This window comes from Lissotriton vulgaris, chromosome 7 (assembly GCF_964263255.1).
Source record: "Lissotriton vulgaris chromosome 7, aLisVul1.2, whole genome shotgun sequence".
Classification (NCBI taxonomy): Eukaryota; Metazoa; Chordata; class Amphibia; order Caudata; family Salamandridae; genus Lissotriton; species Lissotriton vulgaris.
Window position 1 is genome coordinate 330,696,585 of NC_141695.1, and position 24,841 is coordinate 330,721,425.

Sequence of the window (24,841 nt, forward strand, 5' to 3'; positions counted from 1 at the left end):
GGTGCCTCTTCCCGCTCCCGCCTCCCTGCTCCTTATCACAACTCGCGGCCCCCGCTTCGCGGGCGCCGCTCGTAGTCGCGGACTCTGAGGGACAGAGGAATCTGCCTGCACGTTTGCACGCCTGGGGACTTTGGAATCCTTGCTTGCTCACCTGCCCACCTGGATCTGAAGCTGACATTGGGGCTGATTTGTTACCGGGACCTTGACGGAGCGGGACTGCGAGGCCCAGCAGTCTTTGCAGCGCTCCATCGGCCGCACCTGGTGCCTCTTCCCGCACCGGCCTCCTCCTACTTAACCACGCCCATACCCGCAATACGCGGGACGCGCGCGGGCGGACGCCAGGCTAAGCCCGGGCAAAGGGCGGGCCGTCTAAGGCCGTCCGAGGTCATACGAGGCTGGGCAGGACCATCCCCCTAAAGACTGTGGTATGGTTATATTTGCACTAGAATTGTTATAGTACCTGGCAAGTTATTATCATTCTGGTGTCTTAGTGCGCGGTTTTGTCCTGATATACTGGACTAGCATTCATTATGCCGCTACGGTCCGGCAAGGAAAGAAAAATGACACTCGCATCTACGGGTGGGAGGGCAACAGGAACACTGGATCAATTTTTTAAAAGGGCAACTGTAATCTTAGAAAAAGAAATAGCCCTCACTGAGCACCGTTTGTCTTTAGATCTTATAACGGGAAAACGCTCGTCCCTAGGCCCAATTAGCTTAGTGGTCTCGCCCAAACCAACACGACTGTTAGATCAATCATTTGCCCCAGGCTCGAGGTCAAGCCTGATTCTGGAAGACAATGATAGCACAGAAGGGTCGTGTTTATTGAATATATCTATAACTAGCATGCCATCTGGTAGTTCCAATGGTAAAGTCCTAAACTCCCCCTTGGTACTTAGCCCGCCTTTAACAGCTAATAATCGGGGTCTCCTGTAAAAGGCACACAAAGTAAGACGAAAAGAGGGGGTAGTTCTCAGAAGGGGGGGCCCGACTAAAATCCAAAAGAAAAATAGTAACACCTCTGCCTGTGATGCTATTGCACAACCCCACAGCCCGCCCAGGGCAACCTTAGAGCCCACCTTACATTTCCCAAATTGTGGTTTGGACGATGCGGGCTGCTGGGTAAAATAGAAACACTAGTTAAGTCTCTGATGCTACCCTTACTGGAGAGAACTAGGATGTTAAATTCAAAACTGGACGAGATAGAGACGCTAGTTAAAGAGAATGCAAATACATTAGATAATTTTGTAAAAGGGGTGGATAACCCTGGTCACTCAGCAATTAGGTGCGGGGCCCGGAAAGGATACCAGCGTGGCCCAAAAAATCAGCATAGGTAAGACCATTGCACAATCTGGGAAAAAGGATAAAGTCAAGCGCCCTTCACCCAAAAACCATTTAGGTACCGATAGGGATGAGGGCACAGGAGGACGTATGGATTTGAGAACGCAATCCATATCATGTAGCCCAAAAATGCAGACCAGTAAGCAGAAAACTATAGATAGACAAGGCACTGACCAGGGTAGACCAAAGAGTACGATGACCCATATTGATTTGCCCCCAGAGGCGGCTCCCTTTGTGAGTGTCCTGTCGGGATTACCCGAACTTCCTGTTGGGAAAACCAAAGGGTACCTTGAATTAAAAAACAAGGTAGCCTTCTGGTTAAGTAAAAATAGACCGCTTCCACGTAACATCGATGGAAGTATTTTGAATGTTAGAAGTTTCAGATGGTTGGGCTGTATGACAACGGACCTAGAGGGAGACCTAATCATAGTGAATTTTAGAGACAAACGGGTGGTCCCCTACCTCCAGAGCTGGCAGACCCAGACTGGCGATGGAGAGATAGTTACGTGGGAACTAGGTGATTTTTACCCCAGACCTCCGTATGGGACCTACGAAACACGCCAATTAGGAAATACATTTGTGGGGAGCATCTTGGGTCATGTCTTAAATGGTTTTAATATCCCTACTTTTAATCGCTTTGCTTTATTCACAGGCCTAGAAGCAGTTGATTGACTCCCTAGTGATACCCTTAGTTCCCATGCAAAACCCATTATGATAGGCAGTGCGATAGACAAGGTGAATATAGAAGCATCTATGCCTTGTGATAGAATGGATGATTTAGATCAGGTGGATCCTCCCCCATTAGAAAGAGCCACCCCCCAGGAACGTGAACTGCTAAAGTACACCCCTGAAATTGAAACACCCAAGGTAGGAGTTTGTACTGTATTTAGTGGCTCGCATGAATTGGGTGAAATGGTGAGGGCTGAAAATCCAGTGGCGAGCACTTTTTGTGGGAACATTAATACCATTACTGAAACAAACGAAACATGCTGCCTTATCTTTTGGAATGTGGCAGGATTAAAAACCAAAATAAATAATACTGCATGGGAAACGATTGTAAATGGGTATGAAATTATGGGTCTACAGGAAACATGGCTGACCGAGCCTGTGCATATCCCTGGATATAAAACTATATTTACACCAGCTGTGCGGGGATTACATGGTAGGGCCAAGGGTGGTCTGTGTATGTACCTATCTAACCAGCTTAAATATGAGAAAGCTGATTTATTATCCCATAATGGGCATTATCAGCTGGTGAAGATAGGTATCAACAAGGCGGCTAGCATAATAATTGTACATTTCTATAATAATATTGCAATGATAGATATTGTCCAGACCATAAAGATGTTGGATGTTGCTTTGAAACATGAAATGGATTCAAGCCCAAATGATATATATTTGATATATATGTTTATCTGGGGAGGGGATTTTAATTGTGCTCTTTGCAAACGGGGACGACAAGGTATCTATGGTCTAATGTTGGACCACGATATTAGTTTGACTCACTTTGAGCATACCATATGCGGGGATGTGAAAATGAAATTCTTTTTTCATGTGATCTGGGGTATGCAAATTAAATTGGTCAAATAGGATCCCCATTTATTCCAACGTTTATCGGTAGGGGAGCGGCCACCATAATCGATTTCATACTATGCCCCACTAATTATGGAAGTCAGATTAAAGAATCTAAGACCCTGGATGTGGTATTAAGTGATCATCGACCGCTAACTTTGGAAATTGAAAATCCCTTTCGGGATATAACTAGGGAACGGTCAGATAGGCACCTAGTCCCAGACGAGATACTTGGTAGACAAAATGGTTACTCGCTTAAATGGAGCAAATTGGTCCCTGAAGAAATTTAGTGAGTAACTGCAAGGAAAGTTTTCTGACTTGCTTAGATGAGCAAGCAGATAGTCAGTCCATAATTAAAAATTGTAATTACATTGCAACAGCAATCAAGGATACTTTGTGGGTAGAGGTAAAGAATCGGGGGAAAAAGAGTAGAAGTTGGTTTGACCCATCATGCACAAAGGCACTTTCTAATCTTAAAGATGCCTTGCATGAAAATCCCCGTGACACCTTACTGGTTAGAGAGTTGAGGAAGACTTCTAACGAGGCGCTTAAAAACTGGAAAATCGCTATAAAAAGGGAGGCATGGGAATCCCTGTGTGAGGCTTCGCTAACCAGAGACTCATCCGCTTTTTGGAAAGCAGTAAATGCGCCATTTCTGTGCGATGCTACAAATGCACGCATAGAGATTGCAATTACTGAGGATGAATGGGTTTCTCATTTCTCCAAATTATACAGTCCTGCGGAGGGGACGAAAAATTTGACGTCTGATCTAGCTGGAGAAGAAAGGGCTAAGGCTATAAAACTTGCTGTAACCCTAAAAGTAGTCACCGCGAGCCTCAAAGCAACTAAGGGTGGAAAAGCGGCAGGCCTGGATGGAATCCCAGCGGATTAATTTAAACATAACATTGAATTATGGGGCCCTATGCTCGTACAACTCTTTAATGCTGCTTTTGTGAGTGGCTTAAATACCTCCTGGTTTACCTCAGTAATTGTTCCAATTTTTAAGAAGGGAAATAGGCAAAATTGCACATGTTATCGCCTAATTTCCCTTCTTGACACATCCATTAAGATCCTTGGGAGAGTCATTTTAGGGAGACTTCAAGCTTGGGCAGAGGAAAATGGGGTAATCAGTGATTTGCAATATGGTTTCCAGAAGGGAGTGGGAACACTAGAGCAGGGCCTTAACCTATTTATCATTCACCAGAAATATACTAGGGTAAGGGGGGAACTTATATACTTTACATTTATTGACCTAACGTCAGCATTTGACTGCGTCGCCCATAGTAAACTCTGCGATACTTTTGAAAAATTAGGGGTGGAAGAAAATATTATTTGTTTCTTAAGGGAGTTATACTCAGGTGCTACTGCTGTTGTCCGATATGGAAAGGAGGGAGAATGCACCAGATCTTTTGGGATAGGCCGTGGGGTATGTCAGGGGTGTGTCCTTGCCCCTTTTTTATTTCTAGTTTACATCAATGACCTTGAAAAAGTCCGGCTACAAGAGTGCAGGGACATGCCTATGATAGGAAGAAGATCAATCCCTGCACTCCTGTATGCAGATGATGCGGTCATAATGGCACGGACTCCCCTTGCCCTACAGGGCCTGATAACAACTTTTAATAACTTCATGTTCAATCTGGATTTAAAAATAAACTGCACCAAAATCTTCTTAATGAACTATGGCACAAGGAGTAACAATCGGAGAAAAACGATGTATATAAATAATAGTCCCCTAGATTCGACCACAACTTTTCCTTATTTAGGTATCCTGTTTCATGAGTCTGGTACATGGGCGAGTGCTATAAAAACAAGAAGTCTTTTGTTTTCTAAATCAATAATGGCCCTAAAACATGTTATTAAAAAAATGGGCAAAAAACCAATCAGGGAAATTTTAACAATTGTTAATGCTACCTGTATATCAGTTGCTCTCTATGGCTCAGGACTCTGGGGATATGCTAACACAAATCTAATCCAATCGGCGGAGAATGCGTTTCTGAGACACATCTTAGCTGTACCTGAGAGTGTCTCGATTTACATTTGCCATAAGGAATTGGGCCAGCCACACATTGGAGATACAATTAAAATCCAGCCTGTACTACTCTGGCACAGAGTCTGGACAACCAATGAGTGTGTATTGAATCGTGCACTTTTGACGGATGTCTTAAAACTTGAATATGTAAGCAGGATCAAATGGCTTACTTATGTAAAATGCTTCCTTGCTGAAATTGGTTGCCAAAACTATTTTGAAGATCTCCTTACAATGTCAAATGTCCCAAGAAAGATTCTGAAAAAGCAATGCATGGAGTTTCTCGAAGAGAATAGAGCCAAGGAGGAGGTAAAGAAAAAAACTGTATCCTTACATCACCTGATATTAACTCAGGACAAATTACAGCCATATTTAACCTTGAATATGTCGAATTATGAAAGATTTTTTCCTGACTCGTTTTAGATTAAATATTCTTTTTAGACTTTTGAGTTTCCCTGTAATGAACAATTGGTCTCGTGATTTAGCTGTTTGCCCATGTGATGACACATCGTCCCAAACGGATATCCATATTTTATTTTTTTGTAGATTTTATACGTTGCCTCGCAGAAACCTGATTGTCCCACTCCTAAAGGAAATTAACTTTAACCGATGCCGCCCAGCTTTTTTAGAAATAGAGATTGGACACCATTTTAACTGTTGCAATTGTTTCTGAATTTTTTAAACAGGTTTTTAAATTAAGAAAATCTATTGGTATGGACAAACTTTAATAGTCTGCGAAGAGTAAAACTCTTTTTTCTATGATGTATCATGTAAGAGATTCTATTGTAATAATTGTTATGTTGTGTACTTTTATGGTTGATGTTGATTAACCAAATAAAGAATACATTTCAATTTCAATTTCCTATCCTGGTCGTCAGTCAAACCTTGAGCAATGTTTATTAGTTATTGCGTGCCGAGTCTTGCCAGCAGCTCAAAAGATGAAGTGACTCTCCACAGAGTCCTCAAGATAGATGCAGCACTGAGGGCTTCCTGCCTGCTCCAGTGAGTCTGCTCTGTCTGCTCCAACCCATCTGCATGTTAACACCAGCCATTTCCTCTCTGCCTTCCCTCCCAGAGCTTGCCTTCCATCCACTGCTTTCTTCTAACTTCACATCCAATCATTCTCATCTTCATCCTCTTCTGACACCCAAGGACTTTCCGGCCACAGACTTACCTCTTCTTTTAAGTTTTATTATCTTCTCATTCAATTTCGAACACAGACTTTACTTCTCCACCATGCACAGTAAACCCACTCACTCACCTGCACACCATCCTGAGCAAAGAAGTTGCGCGCATCGGCCTCGTAGGCAAGCTTCAAGCAAGTAGCCTCCATCCAGACGTTTGAACGTCGTACCAGCAGCTTCAGTGCTCTCACCTCACTGTTACTGTAGCAGTCGTTAAACACCCCTAAAGACAGCAGCAAGAGAATTACGAGAAGGAATACAATATCAGCGTCACTTGAGGAACAGGCTATTGAGAAAGTGTACCCAACTTGGTATGTGGACCTAGAGCATGCGAAGATAAGTAGCCACCTGATCAGCTTTCAGGTGTGGAAACACACACATCTGTATATATTACATATACAAACACCCACATACTATGTCTGAGTCATCTGTGGGGGATTCGGTCATGTTGGTGCAGTTGGCTGTAGGATTGTGGAGAGCAATTGATTGAAAATATTATATACACACAATATGTATATATATATATATATATATATATATATATACACATATACACACATACATACACACAAACTGACATACACACATGCACATATACACTCACATATGTATACACATACATACACACACATATATATACACACGCACATTTATTTTTTAACTTCTACTACCTGTTCCCTTGTGCCTGGACAAAGTTATACCTCGCTGAAGAGCTCTGAGAGTGAAACAGGGGTTGCTTTTATTCATTTCAGGTTGGCTTGGATGGTATGTTACCAATCCAAAGCTGTAATACTGTGCCTGGAGTGGTAAAAGGATTTGGCCATTTTACAGCTCGGCTTGGGTAGCACTGTGCTAATCCTATGCTTCAAGACTTGCTGTAGAAATAGCAAAAGACTTTGTACCTTTCCACCTCCGCGTAGATGGCACTAGGCTAATCCTACTCTTAAAGACTGATAGAAAAGCAGACATTTTAGGTGAGCAACTTTAGAGTGTTACTGGTGTTGAGAGTGCTCTATACTGGAGCTGCTTCCCACCTAAACTTGAAAACTACCAAGAGTTCTCTGCTGCTTTTTTTTTTTTACACACATAGAATATACCCACACACATAGTATGGACACACATACATATATGCATACATATATACACACATATATTGTAGTCAAGGTTATCCTAATGCATTGAAAATACATGGCAATCCTTAAGAATAAAGGAAAATGCGGTCTTCAGCTTGTGAGCTGGCGTCCAATTGACATGTTCTAGAATAGCCATTTTAGGGGTTGGATTTGACGTATATTTTGTATTCTAGTTGCTTTTGGCGGACGTATTTTAGTGCTGTAAAAATATAGCACTTGCACAAACAGACACTGAAATAAGTGTTTGCTGCCTTTGCTTGGTAGAAGGGGGTTAGGGGGATACAGCACAGGGCTTGGTCACAGCCCAGGCCATTTACTGAAGCCCACTTAGCAGCGCCCTCTGCAGGACCAGCACCCGCCGTGCACAGCAAGTAAATCATTTAAAAAAAGGTCATGAAATTCTCTGAAAAACACTGTTAAAAACGGAATTATGTACATCAGTAATGCTTAACAACACCTGCAGCACATTACATAACTCACAGCCCACTGCCCTGAACAAAAGACCCAACTGGAGAACAATACTGGAGAACTGAGAGTTATATTCTAGTTCGATCATTATGTTAAGATTAACTTTCAACATAAACCCATCGGAATCCAGCAGCCAGTTCTAACATCTGACAGCCATAAAGTACCTCTTAACTGACATCTGCAACTTTATGTTCTTTACTGACCAGACAGTATGACAATCCACATAGGGCAGGTCCATTTTATGTTTGATATGTATGGCACGTGCACCATTCGTGGCAAAGTTACTGCACTGTATACTTCCCTTAATGGTTTTCCAGTCAGCCTCCTTCAGCCATGGTCTTCCTTGGCTCCAGGACCTTCAGCCAATGGCATGACACATTGTCATTTACATCTCGGTTCAGGGGAGTATTTTAGTCCCACTGTTTTTCTATGGACGGTTTAGATGTCCATCCATTTAAATTGGAAAGCATGAGAGTATTTTATATTTAATATCAGTTGGAGTACAGCCTGGGAGCACTATATGGCGATGGATAACAAAAGCATCCCAAAGATTGATGCTACTGAAAAAGACCTCTTTGTTCCCGTAGCATCAAGTTCCCACTTAATTTAACATGTGCTTTAATGGAATAGGTTTGATGTTTGTATAGGATGCACACACCAGATACACATGCCATACAAATGTCAAACCTATTGGCTTTGTCAGCGGTCGTTACAGCTGATCTCTTGTCAAAACTCTCTCCCAGCATTTGTTACAAATGTCAGATTTTGTTTTTCTTCATTAAATGAAGAACAATCAAGTTGATGAACATTGTGGTGTGGAGGGCTTGTGGTGGTTCAGCAAAAGTGTTTTTGCAGGTCAAACCTTAAGAAGACTTTTGTCAACAGCCGCTTCAAAAACGGTCAAAACCTACTTTACAATATTTTCTGCTGTTTTCATAAATGACACATTTTCCTTAGTCTGCATTGTGACCTTCAGACACAAAGAAGCAATGTAGGTGTCAATCTGTAATTATGTTAACCAAAATATGGCATCGAAGCTTTGTAAAAAAAAAATAAGATGTTTTCTAATCTCCTCTTCTAATAAGCAACGTGGAGCAATCACTGGCTAGTTGGTAGTAACCACACTAATAGTAGTTGTGTCATTGACAGCACAATTGCGCCTTAAACCAGAGTTGGCTAAATAAATACTCCAAGGAGGTTGGCTTTGACACCATAGTGTAGGAGTCACCCGAAACACTAGACCACATTTTTCCTTGAAACTGCGGCACATTTCAGATGAAATCTGGCTGGTCTCCTCCTACTTTAAGACGTGTCCTATGTCCAAGTAACAGCAAAGTGACGTTTCGAAAGACCTCGAAAGGAGATCCTAAAGAATCCGCGACACTGACTTGACTGGTAGCACTTTTCGATAACTCCAGTGCAATTGTTAGAGCTATGTGAATGAACTGTGTGGACGACCACCATGAGGATATCTTTTGAAATAAAAGCACCAGCATTCCTTTTTTTTAAATTAAACATGTTCTCCGAGTGAAACTTACTGCAATACTAATCTGCACTTGGACTCAAGTGTGCCGTATTGGTATAGCATGTAATATCACACCCATGCAATGTATTATTTGAAGGGTTTGGATGATTGCACTGTTACAAGTCAAAAACAAGATGAGTTACTGCAGTGACGGTGCAATAACAAAATCAAACTTAGATAGACTCCGATGGTTATGACTCTTGTAGAGTGTAAAGCATCAAGAGGTATCATTAAACTAACTCACTACGGCAGCTTTTCCCAAACTGTGGGTTCAAACCCACTGGTAGGTCACAAGCTGAGCAAGTAATATTGAAAACGATTAGCCATGCTTGTGCGCTGGTGGAAAGATGCTGAACAATGTCCGTAGGTCCAGTTTTAAAACAAACCTTGCTAGCATTCCCAAGCTCGACTCCGGGTGAACTTTGCAGTATTTTTTTGCTGCTGTTTCTTTACTTCACAGGGCCATTTCAGCAGAAAAGGAGCTACACAGCCATATCAGTTATGCATGACTTTCATACTTAAAGTAAGAAATATGGATGTGGCCTAACGTTCCACAAGATCGATTGAATCAGCACAACAGGGACGATAGTTTTTTTTGGGGCTAACGCCCACAACTGCTAGCTTTGTATCTGGGGGCCCAGGATCCAGGCCCAGCGTTGGCTCAATATCCTTTGATTCTGGGCAAATCACTTCGTCTCCTTTGCTTTTAATGAACTGAAGTTGACCTTGTGTAATGTAATCTGGTGCTCATGGAAAGTGCTCCAATACTCTCGGTCTGTGGTCACGATATATAAAGCTGCAAAATAAACATATATGGAGGCCAAAATGCACTACTGGGCCTTGTTTTAACAACAAACATGGATACGATTTCTCACCATATTCTGCAAAAAGGGCTTCTTAAATTTGCTAAAATCACTAGTATCAACACCTAGATTTTTCAGAAGCTTTGTGATTTTAGTGAACAGATGCTACAAGCCAGAACCCAACTCTGGGAAGGGTTCCAGCAGCACCTTTCAGTGCAGTTCATCTGCTATTTTCATAGACAGATCAATATCTTGGCAACAGCATTCTATCAAAGGGCACGTTCAGGGGTGTGTTGTTTGCAAACAATTGCTGTTATTCCATTAAACAATTGGCCCACCTCATGTCCATCAAAGTTAGGTAGTACGTAAAAATAAGGCCCAAGTTCTTAAAAGTGTCAGAAGCACTGCACTACCCTGGTCCACGTCATTAGGGATAGACACTGGATGCTGGCCATTTAGTTCAGGATACATATTTCAGAAATCATACTCTATTGGGACTGAGCGCCACAGCTTGTTGGTGCAGAACAAACCCTTCAAGGTCAGCCCCCTCTCTCTATATACCGTAGTTAGATATACGTCTCAGGCTTTGAGGGTCAGTGCTGTCAATCTTCAGATACAGTGTTACCAACGGGTTAAAGTCGCTCTTCTGATCTTGGGACTGCTTGCTCTACACAACCCCATGCAAAGTGTCAAAGTCTCTGAATTCCAGACACACTTTTTAACAACACAGGTGACATTAATGACAAATCAGTAAGCGAACTCTAAACGTGGTTGTGCAATTTGTGAAAAAAACAACTGAAAGGTACTCCTAGAAACGCACCGATAGCCAGGTGCTCAAACTTGGCGGCCAGTTCTCGCATGGCTTTCGATTCTTCGGCCTCCTGCTCCATCCGGGACATTTCTTTCAGGATCTTGGTGGCGGCGAGAGCAGAGCTTACAGCATCGGGGGCCTGGGGAGAGGTGAGAACAAGGGTTACACAAGTCTTTTCTTGTTTAATATGCCTGCGTGTATTTTCAGTGTTAGCTTACCACTCACTTAAAGGCTTGCTCATTGTACATCTAGCTAGATATACAAGGAGCATGCAGTACCAAGATGTGAACAATGCAGGGAGTAAGATTTTCCAGGGTGCAGGATGGGAGGACTAATTTCCACAGCCATGCCAAGTACCATGCATCTCGCATTACAAGTCATTTTTCCCGCATTAACACAACGCCTGGCCTGAGATTGTCAGGCAAAAGAACCGTGCCCTAAAGTGTGGTAGTTCCAGTTTCTCGCTATGCTGGGATGAAAGGCATATAAACTAAACTCGAGTGCTGTTTTTCAAACACCACAAGATGGCGCAATTGAAGTACAGGAGGTATAGGATTCTCAATATATAATTACCTGGAAATATCCTGCTATCACAGTAAACCAAAAGAACTTCAGAGATTTACAAACAAAACCAAAAACCCGCCTGTTTAATGTAAACAAAAAAAAACACCTCCGCTCTACCCACCGTATCAAACAGATGTGGATGTCCAGCCGCAAAACAAATGCTCTAAATACATGCCAGAAACTGGGTCTGTCTAAACTGCAGCAAAAGAGGGGCATAATTTAAGAACTGTACAGAGAGAGGATACCGGCAGGGGCCCCCCTCACATCCTGTAGTCTACCTCGGGGTCCACGTGGCAGAGAGCCTGGTCAGACCCGGTCTATGGCCCATGATCTGATCATGCCCTTAATTTGATTGACTACCAGCCAGGGAGGGTCAGGCCGGCTAAGGCAGGGAATCTGTTTAATGTATTGCTTCTCTGCAGCCACGCCCATTAACAGGTGTCAGACCTAGGCTGTTCCATGCTACTACTAAGTGTGGGTGACATTGTACTATTAGCGAAAGACTGACACTCAGTTTATTCATTTAATGCAGTTTTACATAACGCAAACGTTACCTGCAGGTGTTGGAGCGCTTTACAAAAGAACCAGGAAAGTTACAAAAGGTACACCTAATAGAAATTACACAATAACAAGTTACATATACCACCAGGATTCTAAAAATCCCAGCATTGAGTTAATACAGGTATAGCATACATATTTACAAAGTTGACCTCATGTGAGTACCTGGCGGCCGTGAGGGTCATGAAATGGGTTGAATTATTCATGGAAATGGCTTTGGAGGAGAAGAGTTTTAAGATCGGTTTTGAAATTCCGAAAGAGGCGGTCAGTCATAAGTACACTGAAGTTATGAAAATGTCACACAAGAAATCTGAGACCTGGGCAGCTATGCTTCCATGGATATGCTGGGAGTAACTAAAAACGGAAGACATTTTAGCAGGGTACCAACGGCCTACTCTCCAATCCCTTTCTCCTTCCTCTTTTTAACCCCGCCCCCAGCGCTAGACGAAATGATGCTTGTAAAATGAATTGGATTCTAGACCATTTGTAAATCAGTGCTTTCGTTACGATCTATGATTCGAAGGAGGGTGGTGTGAGCTTCTGAATCACTTCCCATCCAACTTTTGGTGGAAATCTTAAACACATACCAGAAAGAGAGGGACGAGCAGTTCATTACAGGATAGAGGCTTGTGAAAATGTGTCGCCAGTGTATTGTTTTAGAGAACGAAGTAATGCTGCCCTCGTGTGGTATATTGCAGTAATTAAGGCCAATAGTTTGCGCCTTATCGGTTGGAGCATCGTGATGGGTATATTAAAATGGCACACAGCAAAAAGGCTGTGAATTAATTTTAGAATTAGTTCAGAAGAATTTATAAAAATGTACCAGATAATCAATCAATATCTTTATTTCTATCACTTAAGAGCACAAAGACAATTAACAATAAAACTAGATTATGTATAACAAACAAGTTATGTGAAAAATCTCGGAAGCATTTCAGACATAGGTTTCTTGTAAAATTGTAAACATCCTTAGAATGTGTATTAGTTTAGTACATTTCTCTGTTACGTTACCAGATGGTGTTTTAATAATAATGCAATTTATAATACCGATAACACTTAAACTTTAATTGTTTGCCTATGTGTATTGTCGTAAATATGTGCTAATTAATCAACTGCACAGCAACATCTACTACAGCACACCTGTAAGATCTACATCATCAGCTATTGACAATTATCTTTCAAATTTAGTTGCATTTATCTAGCACATTTCACAGTACTTTCAATCATCCAAAGTGCTTTAGTAATCTCGGTAAAGTTTCCAACTATTCCCTTTTTATAGAACGCACTGGTTTTCACAGTTTAACAACACTTCAGGTTTTAGGTCGATGACCGTCGCACTGCGTAGCAGTGGTCGGAGTTCGAAGCTTTATGTTTTTAGGTTAGGGGGGCTTGAACCCGCCCCTCTTCTCCATTGGCTGGCTTCCTAAACGGAGACCAGCCATTGGAGGAGACAGGCGTCACTCGGTTGAAGCCCCGTCTTTTTCGGATTCGGGGGCGTGTTTTTTGCGTTCTTTCTACCTGTGACGTCATCCGTCACTCTGAACGCAAAAAACACGCCCCCGAATCTGAAAATGGCGGCGCTTTTCTTATGCCATTTCGCCCCCGACCGCCGCCGCAAGAAGTCGCTGAGTCCTCGCCCCTCATCAAAAATAGTAGCATTAGTCCTGATGAAACACTCTTTGGACTCTTGCGTGCGCGTTGTTTCTCCTTCATCTCGCGACCGTCAGTCAGCGTTGGCGCGGGAGCACTGCTTAAAAACAGATGAAGATTGACAAGACGGAGCGGTGCTCGGATGAGGCGAGCTGCAGGGCACCGGGGCTCGCCCCCCCTTCCCTCCACCCACAGCTCTCTTTCATCCCGCTCTCGCCCGATGAGCCATGTTCCACATAGCGCTGCCTGTGCAGCCCTGTGCCTTATCTTGGCACAGGATAGGAGCAGTATACCACATAGCTCTGTCTTTGTCCTATCCTTGGGCCGGCGAGGAGCTACGTTCCACATAGCGCCGTCTGTGCAGCCTCTGTGCCCTATCCTGGCACGCGATAGGAGCTACGTTCCACATAGCGCCGCCTGTGCAGCCTCTGTGCCCTATCCTGGCACGCGATAGGAACAATGTTCCACATAGCGCTGTCTGTGCCCTATCCTTGGGCCGGCGAGGAGCTCCATTCGGCAAACAGTCGACAGTGCCCTATCCTGGACCCCATGCCATGAGCAAGATCAGATTAATGAGAGCTCGAACTTGCGCAGTGTTTCTCACTCGATAACATTACACGTCAGGGAAAGAAGCACACATATCAATTTTACTTATATTATTTTAGAGGCATTGTACACCGTCATATCAGCCATTTTAATTGCCAAACCCCTAAAAGCATCTAATGTACACAATACATATCCCTGTCTGAGGACCCCAGTTTTGGGGGTCAGGGGGGAGCAGCCCCATATTCGCTCTGTTTATCTCCTGCTTTTCCTAAGTTACAGGCCCTGCCCCGGTTCCAGCACTTGCTTGTTCTGCATTATGGCTCCCCGGGGTACTCACGCGTCTGTTTTCTGTGTCTTACAAGGAGTACAAAGTGCCCTGACATTGTGATGACCGTTTTCTGCGGCTCCAATTTCACCCCCGACCCGGAGTGACCTCTGGCTAGGGGTGTAATTTAGGCTCCTGCAGTTTATGCTGGCGCAGAGGGACCCAACCGTCAACCCCCTAATTCCCCCGCCCAAGGAGTTTGAATAGCTGTGTGTTAAAACATATTGTATAGCGCCGCTTCTCCACAGTTTCTAAGCGCTGCAGATAACTTCGTTACACTGGCTTGCACGCTGCTATTACTCAATGTGTTCTATGCATCTTTTAATGAACAGCCATTTTCAAAGTAAAGCAATGTGACGTGCGCTCAGAGTACTCTGTCACAAGGGGAGCATTAAACACATCTTAATTGAAATCGAATGATCGCAGCCTCTGTGGGCACGGGGCAGGCTGGGTACCCTGCAGCGGGGCCCATCCTTTTCACTTGATCAGCGCGAGATGTAGCAGGGAAGGCCAGCATTCGCAGTATGTCTCCTCCGAGAGATGTCCAACTAATGCTTGCTTTTCCAACAGCTGACATATGCCAGAACACGCGGGCCTTCACGACGTTCCGCAGGGGGGATGCAAAACGTCAGCGTTTACAGTGCTCGATTTGAGAAGCTAAACATCACCTTTCCTGGCGGTTCGCAATTAAAATAGAATGTCAGCTTCGCCAGTGATCACGGTGAGATATTAAAGTACAGATTTTCAGAGTTTTAATGCGCCAATGGCAGCTTTCTCTGGTTTTTGGTGTCAAATGTAAAACAAGGGATACTTTAGTTGTTCAAATTGAGGTGTTAAGAGTCAGACCCTGCTAAGAGTAAGGTTTTCCAGTGTGTTAGCGGGAGAGATAAAATGATGGGTTCACGCGGTTCCGGGTAAGACATTATAATTCGGATTTTCCAGTCCTTCAGAGTGATATATTAAATGTCAGTTTTTGGGGAACTCAGTCAGATATGAAAAGACATGGACGCTTTTCCAAAGGATCGGAAAAATAGCGTGGACCTGCCGATCAACTCACTCTGGTTGGAGCTGCCCCCGCATAAGGGGTCAGCCTGACCCAACCAGAAGCGCGACGCCCACCCCATGCCCCTTGACCTGGGCGGACAGGTTTGATGTCAACAGAGCCTGGGGCACTTTCCTTCCACGAGGGACCGCTTTCGGGAGTGGACTTTTCTCCTCCCATCCCTCACCGAGGTCAGAATAGGAAAATACCCCTGAGGTTATTGGTTTTTCGTGTGTGTGTGTGTGGAAGCAGTGGTGGTGGTGGACGTGAGGTAATTTAGTGTACGTGTGCGCATGCGTGCACGTGTGTGGCCTTGTTTGGTGCGTGGTAGGCTTGTATCTGTGCGCATGTGTGTCTGTGTGAGGATGCATATGCCTGCAGTGCATTTTCTATTATCTGCGACTGTGTTATGTGCATGCATGTGCTCTGTGTGTGCCTTGTGTTGTGTACTTTCTGTCCAGTTTCGCGTGTGACCGCCGAATTATAGAGCATGCACCTGGGTTTGCAACGTTGTTTCTTTGGGTTGTGTGTGGACAATTGAGTGCCTCTTTCGGTGTGAAAATATTGCTGGTGTGTTTGCGTGTTTGTGTGCGAGTTTGTGAGTGAGCGTGTGTGTTTGTGCGTATGTAGATGTGTGGTGTTTGTGAGGCTTGGGGAATGTATGTAGGTGTGTGTTTGGTGAAACTTTGGGAACCCGGGCCATCCGCTGGTTGGGGACACGATCCCCGGTCCCTGTGGACTTGTGCCCCTGCCCGCCCCCGGCCTCCAGACGGCCTCCTCCCAGGGCCCATCCCGCTGGCACCACTGTAACTGCCGGACACTTCCAGGGCCTCCGGGAGCCGCCTCGGCCCGAGACGCTCAGATGTTATCCGGCGAGGAGTCCCGCTTGCTGCTCCGTTCCCAGGCTCCGTGGAGTCCGAGCCTGCAGGGCAGATGACTCCGGCCTAATGCCTCCCCGCCTCGCAGCCCCGGGCCCGCTTTAAAAGTGCTTTACTGTACACTTGGAGCAGGACACAGATCTGCACAGGCGTGTGTCAAACACAACAAGCATTTACAATGCAATGGTCTCGACATTATTAAAGGTAGAGCTATTGACATTGCTTATGACATTTTTTTCATTTTTAAAAAAAAAACATAAATTAATGGTATTGTCATTTACAATGGCAATAGGTGAGCATTAGAGAGTAGTAGAGAGTATTCGCCGACACACAGCCGCGCATACATACACACACACACACACACACACACACAGTCAGAGCCACACAGACAGAGCCACGAGCACACACACACAGACAGAGCCACGCGCACACACACACACAGAGCCACGCACACATACACACACAGACAGAGCCGTCTGTCTGTGTGTGTGTCCGTGGCTCTGTGCGTGCGTGTGTGCGTGGCTCTGTGTCCGGGAATACTCTCTACTACTGTCTAATGCTCACCTATTGCCATTGTAAATGACAATACCATGTATTTATGTTTTAAAAGAAAACGAAAAAAAAATGTAATGAGCAATGCTAATAGCTCTACCTTTAATAATGCCGAGACCATTGCATTGTAAATGCTTGTTTTACTATGCAAGGATGAAAGACTCGCAACAGTCTTCTTCGCAACAAGACCGTGCGCTTCTGATATTCTATTGCAAAACACGGGCATTTCAGTCCTGTTTCTCTAACCTTTACTATTCATCAGTAGCAAAGAAGTAACAAGAGTAGCATTTCTTAGTATAAATATAGTTCCCATGAGTGCTGAAGTATACATAGACAAACAAAATACTATGCCCAACAGGGAGCCCCCTTCATTCCATAACATCCTTGAGGAAGATCTCTTCTTCCGCTTTTATTTGCTGCCCATCACTGAAATAAATGTTCTTGATCTCTCTTTCTTGTGGTTCTAATTATACTTAGATTGGTTGAAATTTGATTTGGTTGCTCTTTTGAAGGTCGACTGAAGCTAGAGCTTTTCTGAGTTTCCTTGCAAGTATATAATCCACTCATGTGTCATCTTAAGCCTGGTGAAATGGGGCTCGCTGCGCTCTCATTCCTGGAAGATGCTGTGGCGAACACTGGCAGCGGAGGGGAATTGCCCATTTAGGGCACAGGTGCTCCCCTATATTGTCAAGTGTCATGAGCCTCGGGTGGAGGCGCGGCACGTGTGGTTATTTGGTGTAAGACACGCTGATGCCTATGGTTGTGCCTACTGTGCCAGGATCACCACTGCATGCCCACAGCGAGCGGCACCAAGTCAACCCTTCCTCACACAAGCCAGGCAGTGCAGTTCCTCTAGCAGTGACACCACTTGTGAGTTATTTACCACAAGCCTAGGGCTTACCACAGAACTGGTTAATCATGACACTGCAAGCTAACAGATACTAACAAACGTGCACTATTGCCTTACATTGTGAATTCATGAATTTGATCTGCATGTCGATACATACTTTAATACTTGCAGTACTGCCGTATATGGTTAGTTCATTATTACTGATGCACATTATTGTTCTGAGCCACTTTTACCGTTGTGTGCACTGGACCGCACGCAGGACAGATAGCATATCCACATAGATGTCGACCCGCCATATGATTCCCTGTAGAGGGAATCAGATGTGTGGTTCTCTCAAGGCACACAGCTTCTAATGGGTCATGGGTGTTTCTGTAGATAATATAGGTCGTAGGGCTGTATCCGAGGCTTTGAAATCCATAAATGCCACACTCTAACATCTGTCACGACAGGTACCAGGCCCCAAGAGCCGTCCTGGGAGGGTACAAGGCAGAACCAAGGGGGTGCTGGTTCTGAAGGGCCTGACATTAACAAACCTGTGGTGAAGTGAGTATGCACAGAGGCTTGGGACAAAAGTGGAGAGGGCACCGCAGCGTTAGCTCGAGAGAGCCAGTGATTCCTGGCATAGTAGGGAACACGAGGGACCTCAAGCAGGTTCTTCCCAGAGGAGAACCCCTTAGACAGATTCTGATATACAGCTGTGACCCGGATAATGTGATTGCTGCAGGAGGTGGAAGCTACAGCGCAATAAAGAAGGTAACGATGACTCATCCCCAGGCGACGCTGATCACACAGATGATTATAGACCGATGACCTCCTCTGGAACAAACACAGATATGGAGTCCTGACAGGACATATTGCTACAAAACATAGGAGGATGGATATGTCTAAAGTGAGGAAGGGTCACGAGTATCCGGATGGCCCCAAGGTAGGCTCGGAGGACGAAGACTTTGCCCCACAGTTTATTATACACTCAAATTCTTTAGGATGGAGGGCCTTTCATAAAATGGCCCAATATTTGTTCAAACGACTCAGGAAGCCATTAGACATGGAGGTCGGTAATAAACTAAGAGCAGAATGTCCTCGGCTTATCAAGGGTAAAGTGATTGTCTCTTGAGATGTAAACTGGAGGCTTTTGACATTTATGGCCAAAAGTGTAAAAGGCTCAAAAAGGGATCGATAGGGCCTGGCGCAGCGGCATGGAAATCCTGCAGGATATCATCTTCCCCTCTGCAAAGACATTGGACTTGGTGGAGAAAACTAAAACACTGAGGAACCCAGTGAACTCAGATGTGCTGAAAGGCTAGGCCCAGGAGCAGCATGCTTCATTGTAATGCAAATTATGCATTAGTGGCAAAGGTGAACATATTTCTTGCTGAAGACAGACGGCACGGTCACACAAGGTCAACTCTCTCTGAACATCAATATGAAGAAGGTCACCATAATTGCGGTTACCTACATAATTCTCAGGCGTGATCCTCACTAAAGAAAGTTTTGCTGGACGTTTTCCCTCAGGATGGGACAAGGGGGGAGCTGCTTGGTTTGGTCGAGGTCCTGCTGTTAACAGGTCCCAGGAGAACAGGTACTCTCAGCAATGGTAGGATAAAAGACTTCTGTCTGGAGGCAAGCTGGCAAGTTAATCAGCAATTGGCAGATTTCTTAGGATGCTCTGTTCATTGCAGATGGTAGTGGGCGTTTCATTGGGTATTCTTCCCAAACCTGGCATCCCACCCCAATCAAGTTCACAAGTAGCAAATGTGGCTGGACAAAGGTTCTGAAACTTGTGGAAAAGAGGGTAATCATCTGCATGGACACTTTGGTACTGTAATTACTTGAGCAATTTGTTCTTATTCTCCAAGAAGGATTCAGTAAAACTGCATCAAGCTATAAATCTTAAAGACTTAAAATCAGCGCTCAGTATATAATCACTTCAAAACGGAAGGAATTCATCTCCTATGGATAATCCTATAACAAGTAGATTATAGGGCATGTCTGGGTCTCAAAGATGTGTATCTGGTGGTGCAGCATTGGTGCTTCCTACAATTACAATGGGCCAGTCAGATGAATTTTACAGTTTGTCTTTTTGCTGGTTTTCCACTACATAGTGTTTACAAAACGACTCAAATTGGTGGGGGCCTATCTGTGATCCATAGGTGTCAGAATAATACAATTCCTGAAATAGGAGATATTCATGGTGCAGGACAGAGCAACAGTTGAGGATTAGGTTGTGATGCCGGGGTGCATTTGTTTATAAACTCTTTATTGATTTTTCACAGGAGTAAAACACTATCATGACTCCAGTGTTGCAGTACTTATACATATGTCCAATAGTGCATTGCTTAATAACAATCCCTACACACCCAGTGCTATGCATTTTCTTCTGCACACACATCCCTATGTGCGTGGTCATCAAACATAGAAACAATTGGTCTAGACTCTGGCCTCACCCCCCCCAAGTCTATTATAGTCTATTTGGACGGCCCGCCATTTGCGGTTATCTTAGCCTGTCAGCATCAGTGCCCATGTAGCCAAATTGTCCCCTAATTTCTCATCCAGTCTCAAATGTTTCATTCTCACTTCCTACACCACTTCCCCTTTGGACATATCTTGGAGCCAATCGATGGCAGTCTAGTTGCTGCAGGATCTGAACTTTGTATTAAATTAGGACAAATCAGTTCTGAATCCAGCCCAGTGCCTGCAATTCCTGGGCTCCAAAGTAGAACTGTCACAGGCAAGTCAGACTTCCAATGAAAAATATATGGACAATTACTACCAAGTCCAGAGATTTATTTGAGAGACATGGCAGGAGTCATAGGGTGCTTCAAACGATGAAGATGTTTTACCTCTTGAGGCTTTTATCTTATACGGATTGGATTTGGACATGCTAAAATGGGGCTGGAAGGGTGGTTAGCACTCACAAAAGCCCGGAACAGCTGGCGATATTTGGTGCAAAACCATACACAAGTTTGGACTCCGAGGACAGCAGGTTAGTTTAGGGTGCGTTCTGTGACAGCTTATCAACATGAGGACCTTATCTAAAAAAGCACTTGAAACTCCACATCAATTGGTTGGAGTTGTTTGCGGTATTTCACAGTTACAATATTCACCAAAAAGAAGATACAATGTGGTGTCCTTCAGAGAATGAGCAATGTATCAGCAGTATGTTATGTCAATCACCCTGGAGGGATGAGATTGAGAGTGCTGTTCAAAATGGCAAAAGCATTCTGGTATTTTTGCATGAGCTGAAGAGTCCAGAGATTGCAGAATATCTTCCAGGTCGTGCCAACAGAGTGGCAGATTGGCATTGTATCACTTTGGGAACCCCAGGGGTGCACTTACTTCAAAACCAATTGGGTCAATATGAGGTAGATCTGTTTGCGTACAGTTGAATTGCCAGATGGAACAGTACTTCGGCTGGAAACCGAATTAAGGGGTGCCAGCACCAAGAATAGGGTCTGCAGTTAAGGTATGCTCTTCCTGAACTCTGGATGATTCCGAGACCAGTGAGTCAGGACAGTAAGGAAGCTGATAACTGATTTGGTTACTCCTTTCTGGATGGCCAAGTTTGGCATCTGGACTTTCGGGAATTGTCGGTGCAGACAGTACTTTGTATTATTACCATGCAGTCTTACAATTCTGTGATATTCGACAAGGGAGACTCATCCCCTTGTTAAGAAGGGCCATCCGAGGCTCGTGACATAGAAGATTTCCAATAAAGCTGGAGCATCAGAGGTCTCTCAGAACATGCTGAGGAGCTCCACAAGGTATTTTGGGTACCAGGTACCGTCAAGATCTACAAGAGAGCTTGGTCTAAATAGTCTAGCTGGTGTATAGAAATGGATTTGTATCCCTCTTCAACCCTATAGTGCATGTCGTGCAAGCAGTTAGTGCAATAAGGCCAAACAGAAATGTAATGTAATGTAATGTAATGTAATGTAATGTAAGTATGCACTTTTATAGCGCGACTGTCACTCCAAGGAGCATCCTGGCGCTTGTAGCCCGTAGCCTAGGTGGAAGGCCGGAAAAGTCAGCTCACATATCTATCTCATCTAAACAGAGCGCTGTGTCTAAACCAGAGTCATACAGACCGAGTCTGAAAGGTTGAAAATCCAAGTTTTCAGAGCCTTACGGAAATTCTTCTCAACAGAGATCAGGCGCAGGTTGGGAGGGAGTTTATTCCAAGCTTTTGCACCCAGTGTTGCGAGAGATTTCCCTCCTCTAGTTGAGAGTCTGAATTTGGGGGTCTGTAATAAATTCATGTTGGCTGATCTTAGGGAGCATACTGTTTGAACCAGGGAAGGAGATATTTGGGTCCTTTCTGGTGATATGCCCTAAAGGTAATCACTAAGATTTTGAAGAGTATGCGTTTGTGAATGGGTAGCCAGTGTAGGGCCTTGAGAGCGGCCGAGGCAGATGACCTCCTCGGCCATTTTAGGACCAGACGGGCAGCTGCATTTTGGACAACCTGCAACCTATGCAGGACAGATCGATTTAATCCTGCATATAAGCTGTTGCAGTAGTCCAAGCGAGATGTTACAAGTGCTACTGTCACCGTCTTCCTGGCTGTCAGAGGAAGAAAATCAAAAAACTTTCTAAGCCCTCTGATGATATTGAAACAAGACCCTGCCACTGCCCCTGCTTGCTGTTTGAAAGATAGGGCGCTGTCAAACCTGATCCCTAAGTTCCGGGCCGCGGTGATGGTATCCGGAGGGGACTCCACCCCCAGTGGCCACCATAGGCTGGGGGAAAAAGGGTTTTGGGGGCCGAAGGGTATAATTTTGGTCTTCCCGGCATTACATTTTAGATGATTGTCACGCATCCAAATGAAGGTTGCGGTAAGGCAGGCTTTTAGATTTTCCTCTGCCTTTCCATTTTCCCTGTCTAGCACTAGAATGAGCTGAGTATCGTCAGCGTATGATATGGTACTGATGTTGAAAGACGAAATCAGCTCAATCAAGGGGATCATGTATATGTTAAACAGTACCGGGCTTAGACTGGAGCCCTGCGGTACCCCTGTTTGTATGATTTGTTCCTCAGAGCGGTATTCTCCCAACACCGTGACCTGTCTACAATGGTGGAAATTCCTCAGCCAGTCCAACACGGTGCCTCCAATCCTTGCTGCCCTCAGACGCCTGATTAGTATTGAGTGGGACACCGTATCGAAGGCCGCCGATAGATCAAGTAGGATAAGGACGGCCTTCTTCCCTTGATCCATGGCGGTCTTCAGTGTCTCCACGGTGTACAGAAGGGCGGATTCCGTTGAGTGTGAGGCCCGAAACCCAGATTGATTAGGGTGCAGGATATCCTCGTCCTCTAGGAATTTGGTCAGCTGTTTATTCGCCACCCTTTCGGTCATTTTAAAAAGCATCGGGAGCAGGGAAATTGGACGGAGGTTGGAGTGTTGATGGGTCTGGCAGAGATTTTTTTTGCAGGGGTTTCACTGCCGCCAATTTCCATTCCGAGGGAATCTCAGCAGAGGATAGGGATGAATTTATGATGTTATTTATGATGGGGTTAACTGTATCTACTAGGGCATGTAACATCATAGGGGGGCAGGGGTCAAAGGGAGAACCAGATTTAGTGGACAGGATCAATTGACGTGAGTCTTCTAAACTAATAGGCAGGAAATCACAAAGTTGTGCTACTCCAGGGGCAATTTGAAGGTCCTCTGCTGCCATGACAGAGGGCTGTTCAGAGAAGCCTTTGGTAAGGTTTAGTATTTTCTGCTCAAAGAAATCCGCAATCGAGTTGCATAAGGTAAGGGAGGGCGGAATCTCTGATAGGAGAAACCTTGGTTTCATAAAATCATTGACCACTTTAAAGATTTCTTTCTGTTTGTTATTCGAAGAATCAATTGCTTTTGAGTAGTATTCTTTTTTAGCAGTTTTAATCTGCGCATGGTACTGCCTCCTAGATTCTTTATAGTGGCTGAGGTCTTCTTCCTTATATAAGCGGCGCCAAGTTCTCTCCAATTTTCTAACTTCTACGTGTTTCTCCTTCAAGGAGAGTGAGAACCAGGGTGCCGATTTTTTATTATGAAGTGGTTTGCTGGGGTTTGTGGCCTTAGGGGGACCACGTATTTCCTCAAGCCAGTGATTAAAATTTTTATTATCTGCCTCCGTGATGCCGGTCCGGATGGGTTTAAGTGCTACAGCTCTCTGCTGCAAATCCGGGTCCTTACTTATTTTCTTCCAGTCATGTTTCATACTGGTGTTTACCTTAGGGAGACCCTTTTTGATCCCCTTTCCTTCCACTAAGAAGTCAAATGGAATGAACATGTGGTCAGTCCAGGTTAGGGGGCGGGGCGGTTTAACCTTTAGAGATGTTAGGTTTGAGCATACGCAGTCCAATAAGTGTCCTGCCCTATGCGTAGGGTCCCGTGTCAATAGGGTCAACCCTAATATATCTATAAGGTCTTTAAAACAGGACGCGTTAGTGTCGGAGTCAGAGTCAAGGTGTAGATTGAAATCGCCTAAAACAGTAAAATTGGCAAATTTGAGGGCGAGGTTGCTGATCACCTCAGCTAAACTATCTAGGAAGTTTTTCTGTTGACCAGGAGGTCGGTATCACTGTACTCCAGACAGAGTGAAAGTTGTGGTATTGAGTATATGAAGATTAAAACCTAGACTTTCTGCCTCCTTAATATCTGGAAGATCAAATGTAGTGCATTTGATCGAGTCGCGATGGATGATGGCAAGCCCCCCCCGCGTTGTATCTGTCTATCCAGCCGCTGGATGTGGTACCCTTGCGGTAGAGCTAGGACAACATCAGGGGTAGACCAGGCTTTAAGCCACGTCTCTGTGACTAACAAGCAATCTAGGTCATTCTCAGCAATTAGGTCGTGTACATGCGCTCCATTTTTACCCATTGACCTAGCGTTAATGAGTCCACCCTGGAAGATTTTTGAGCCGTTAGGTGTAATGGCATGTATCTGCGGGCTTAGCTCAGCTTTATAGTGTTTGCAGCATATAGGTCCCCTCCAGGTGTCTACTTGCAGAGTATTGTGACATCAACTAT

At 44.5% G+C, this 24,841-nt stretch overlaps 1 protein-coding gene across 1 annotated transcript in view; it reads right to left on the reverse strand.

Moving 5' to 3' along the window:
* LOC147701502 (transient receptor potential cation channel subfamily M member 4-like) overlaps nt 1-24,841 on the reverse strand; it is a 363,218-nt gene that overhangs the window by 108,510 nt on the left and 229,867 nt on the right. Inside the window, exons 13-14 of the mRNA XM_086930188.1 lie at nt 10,872-11,001; nt 6,200-6,345 (exon numbers count right to left, since the gene is read on the reverse strand). Coding sequence (XP_086786314.1) covers nt 6,200-6,345; nt 10,872-11,001 — 276 coding nt within the window. The remainder of the gene's footprint in view (nt 1-6,199; nt 6,346-10,871; nt 11,002-24,841) is intronic.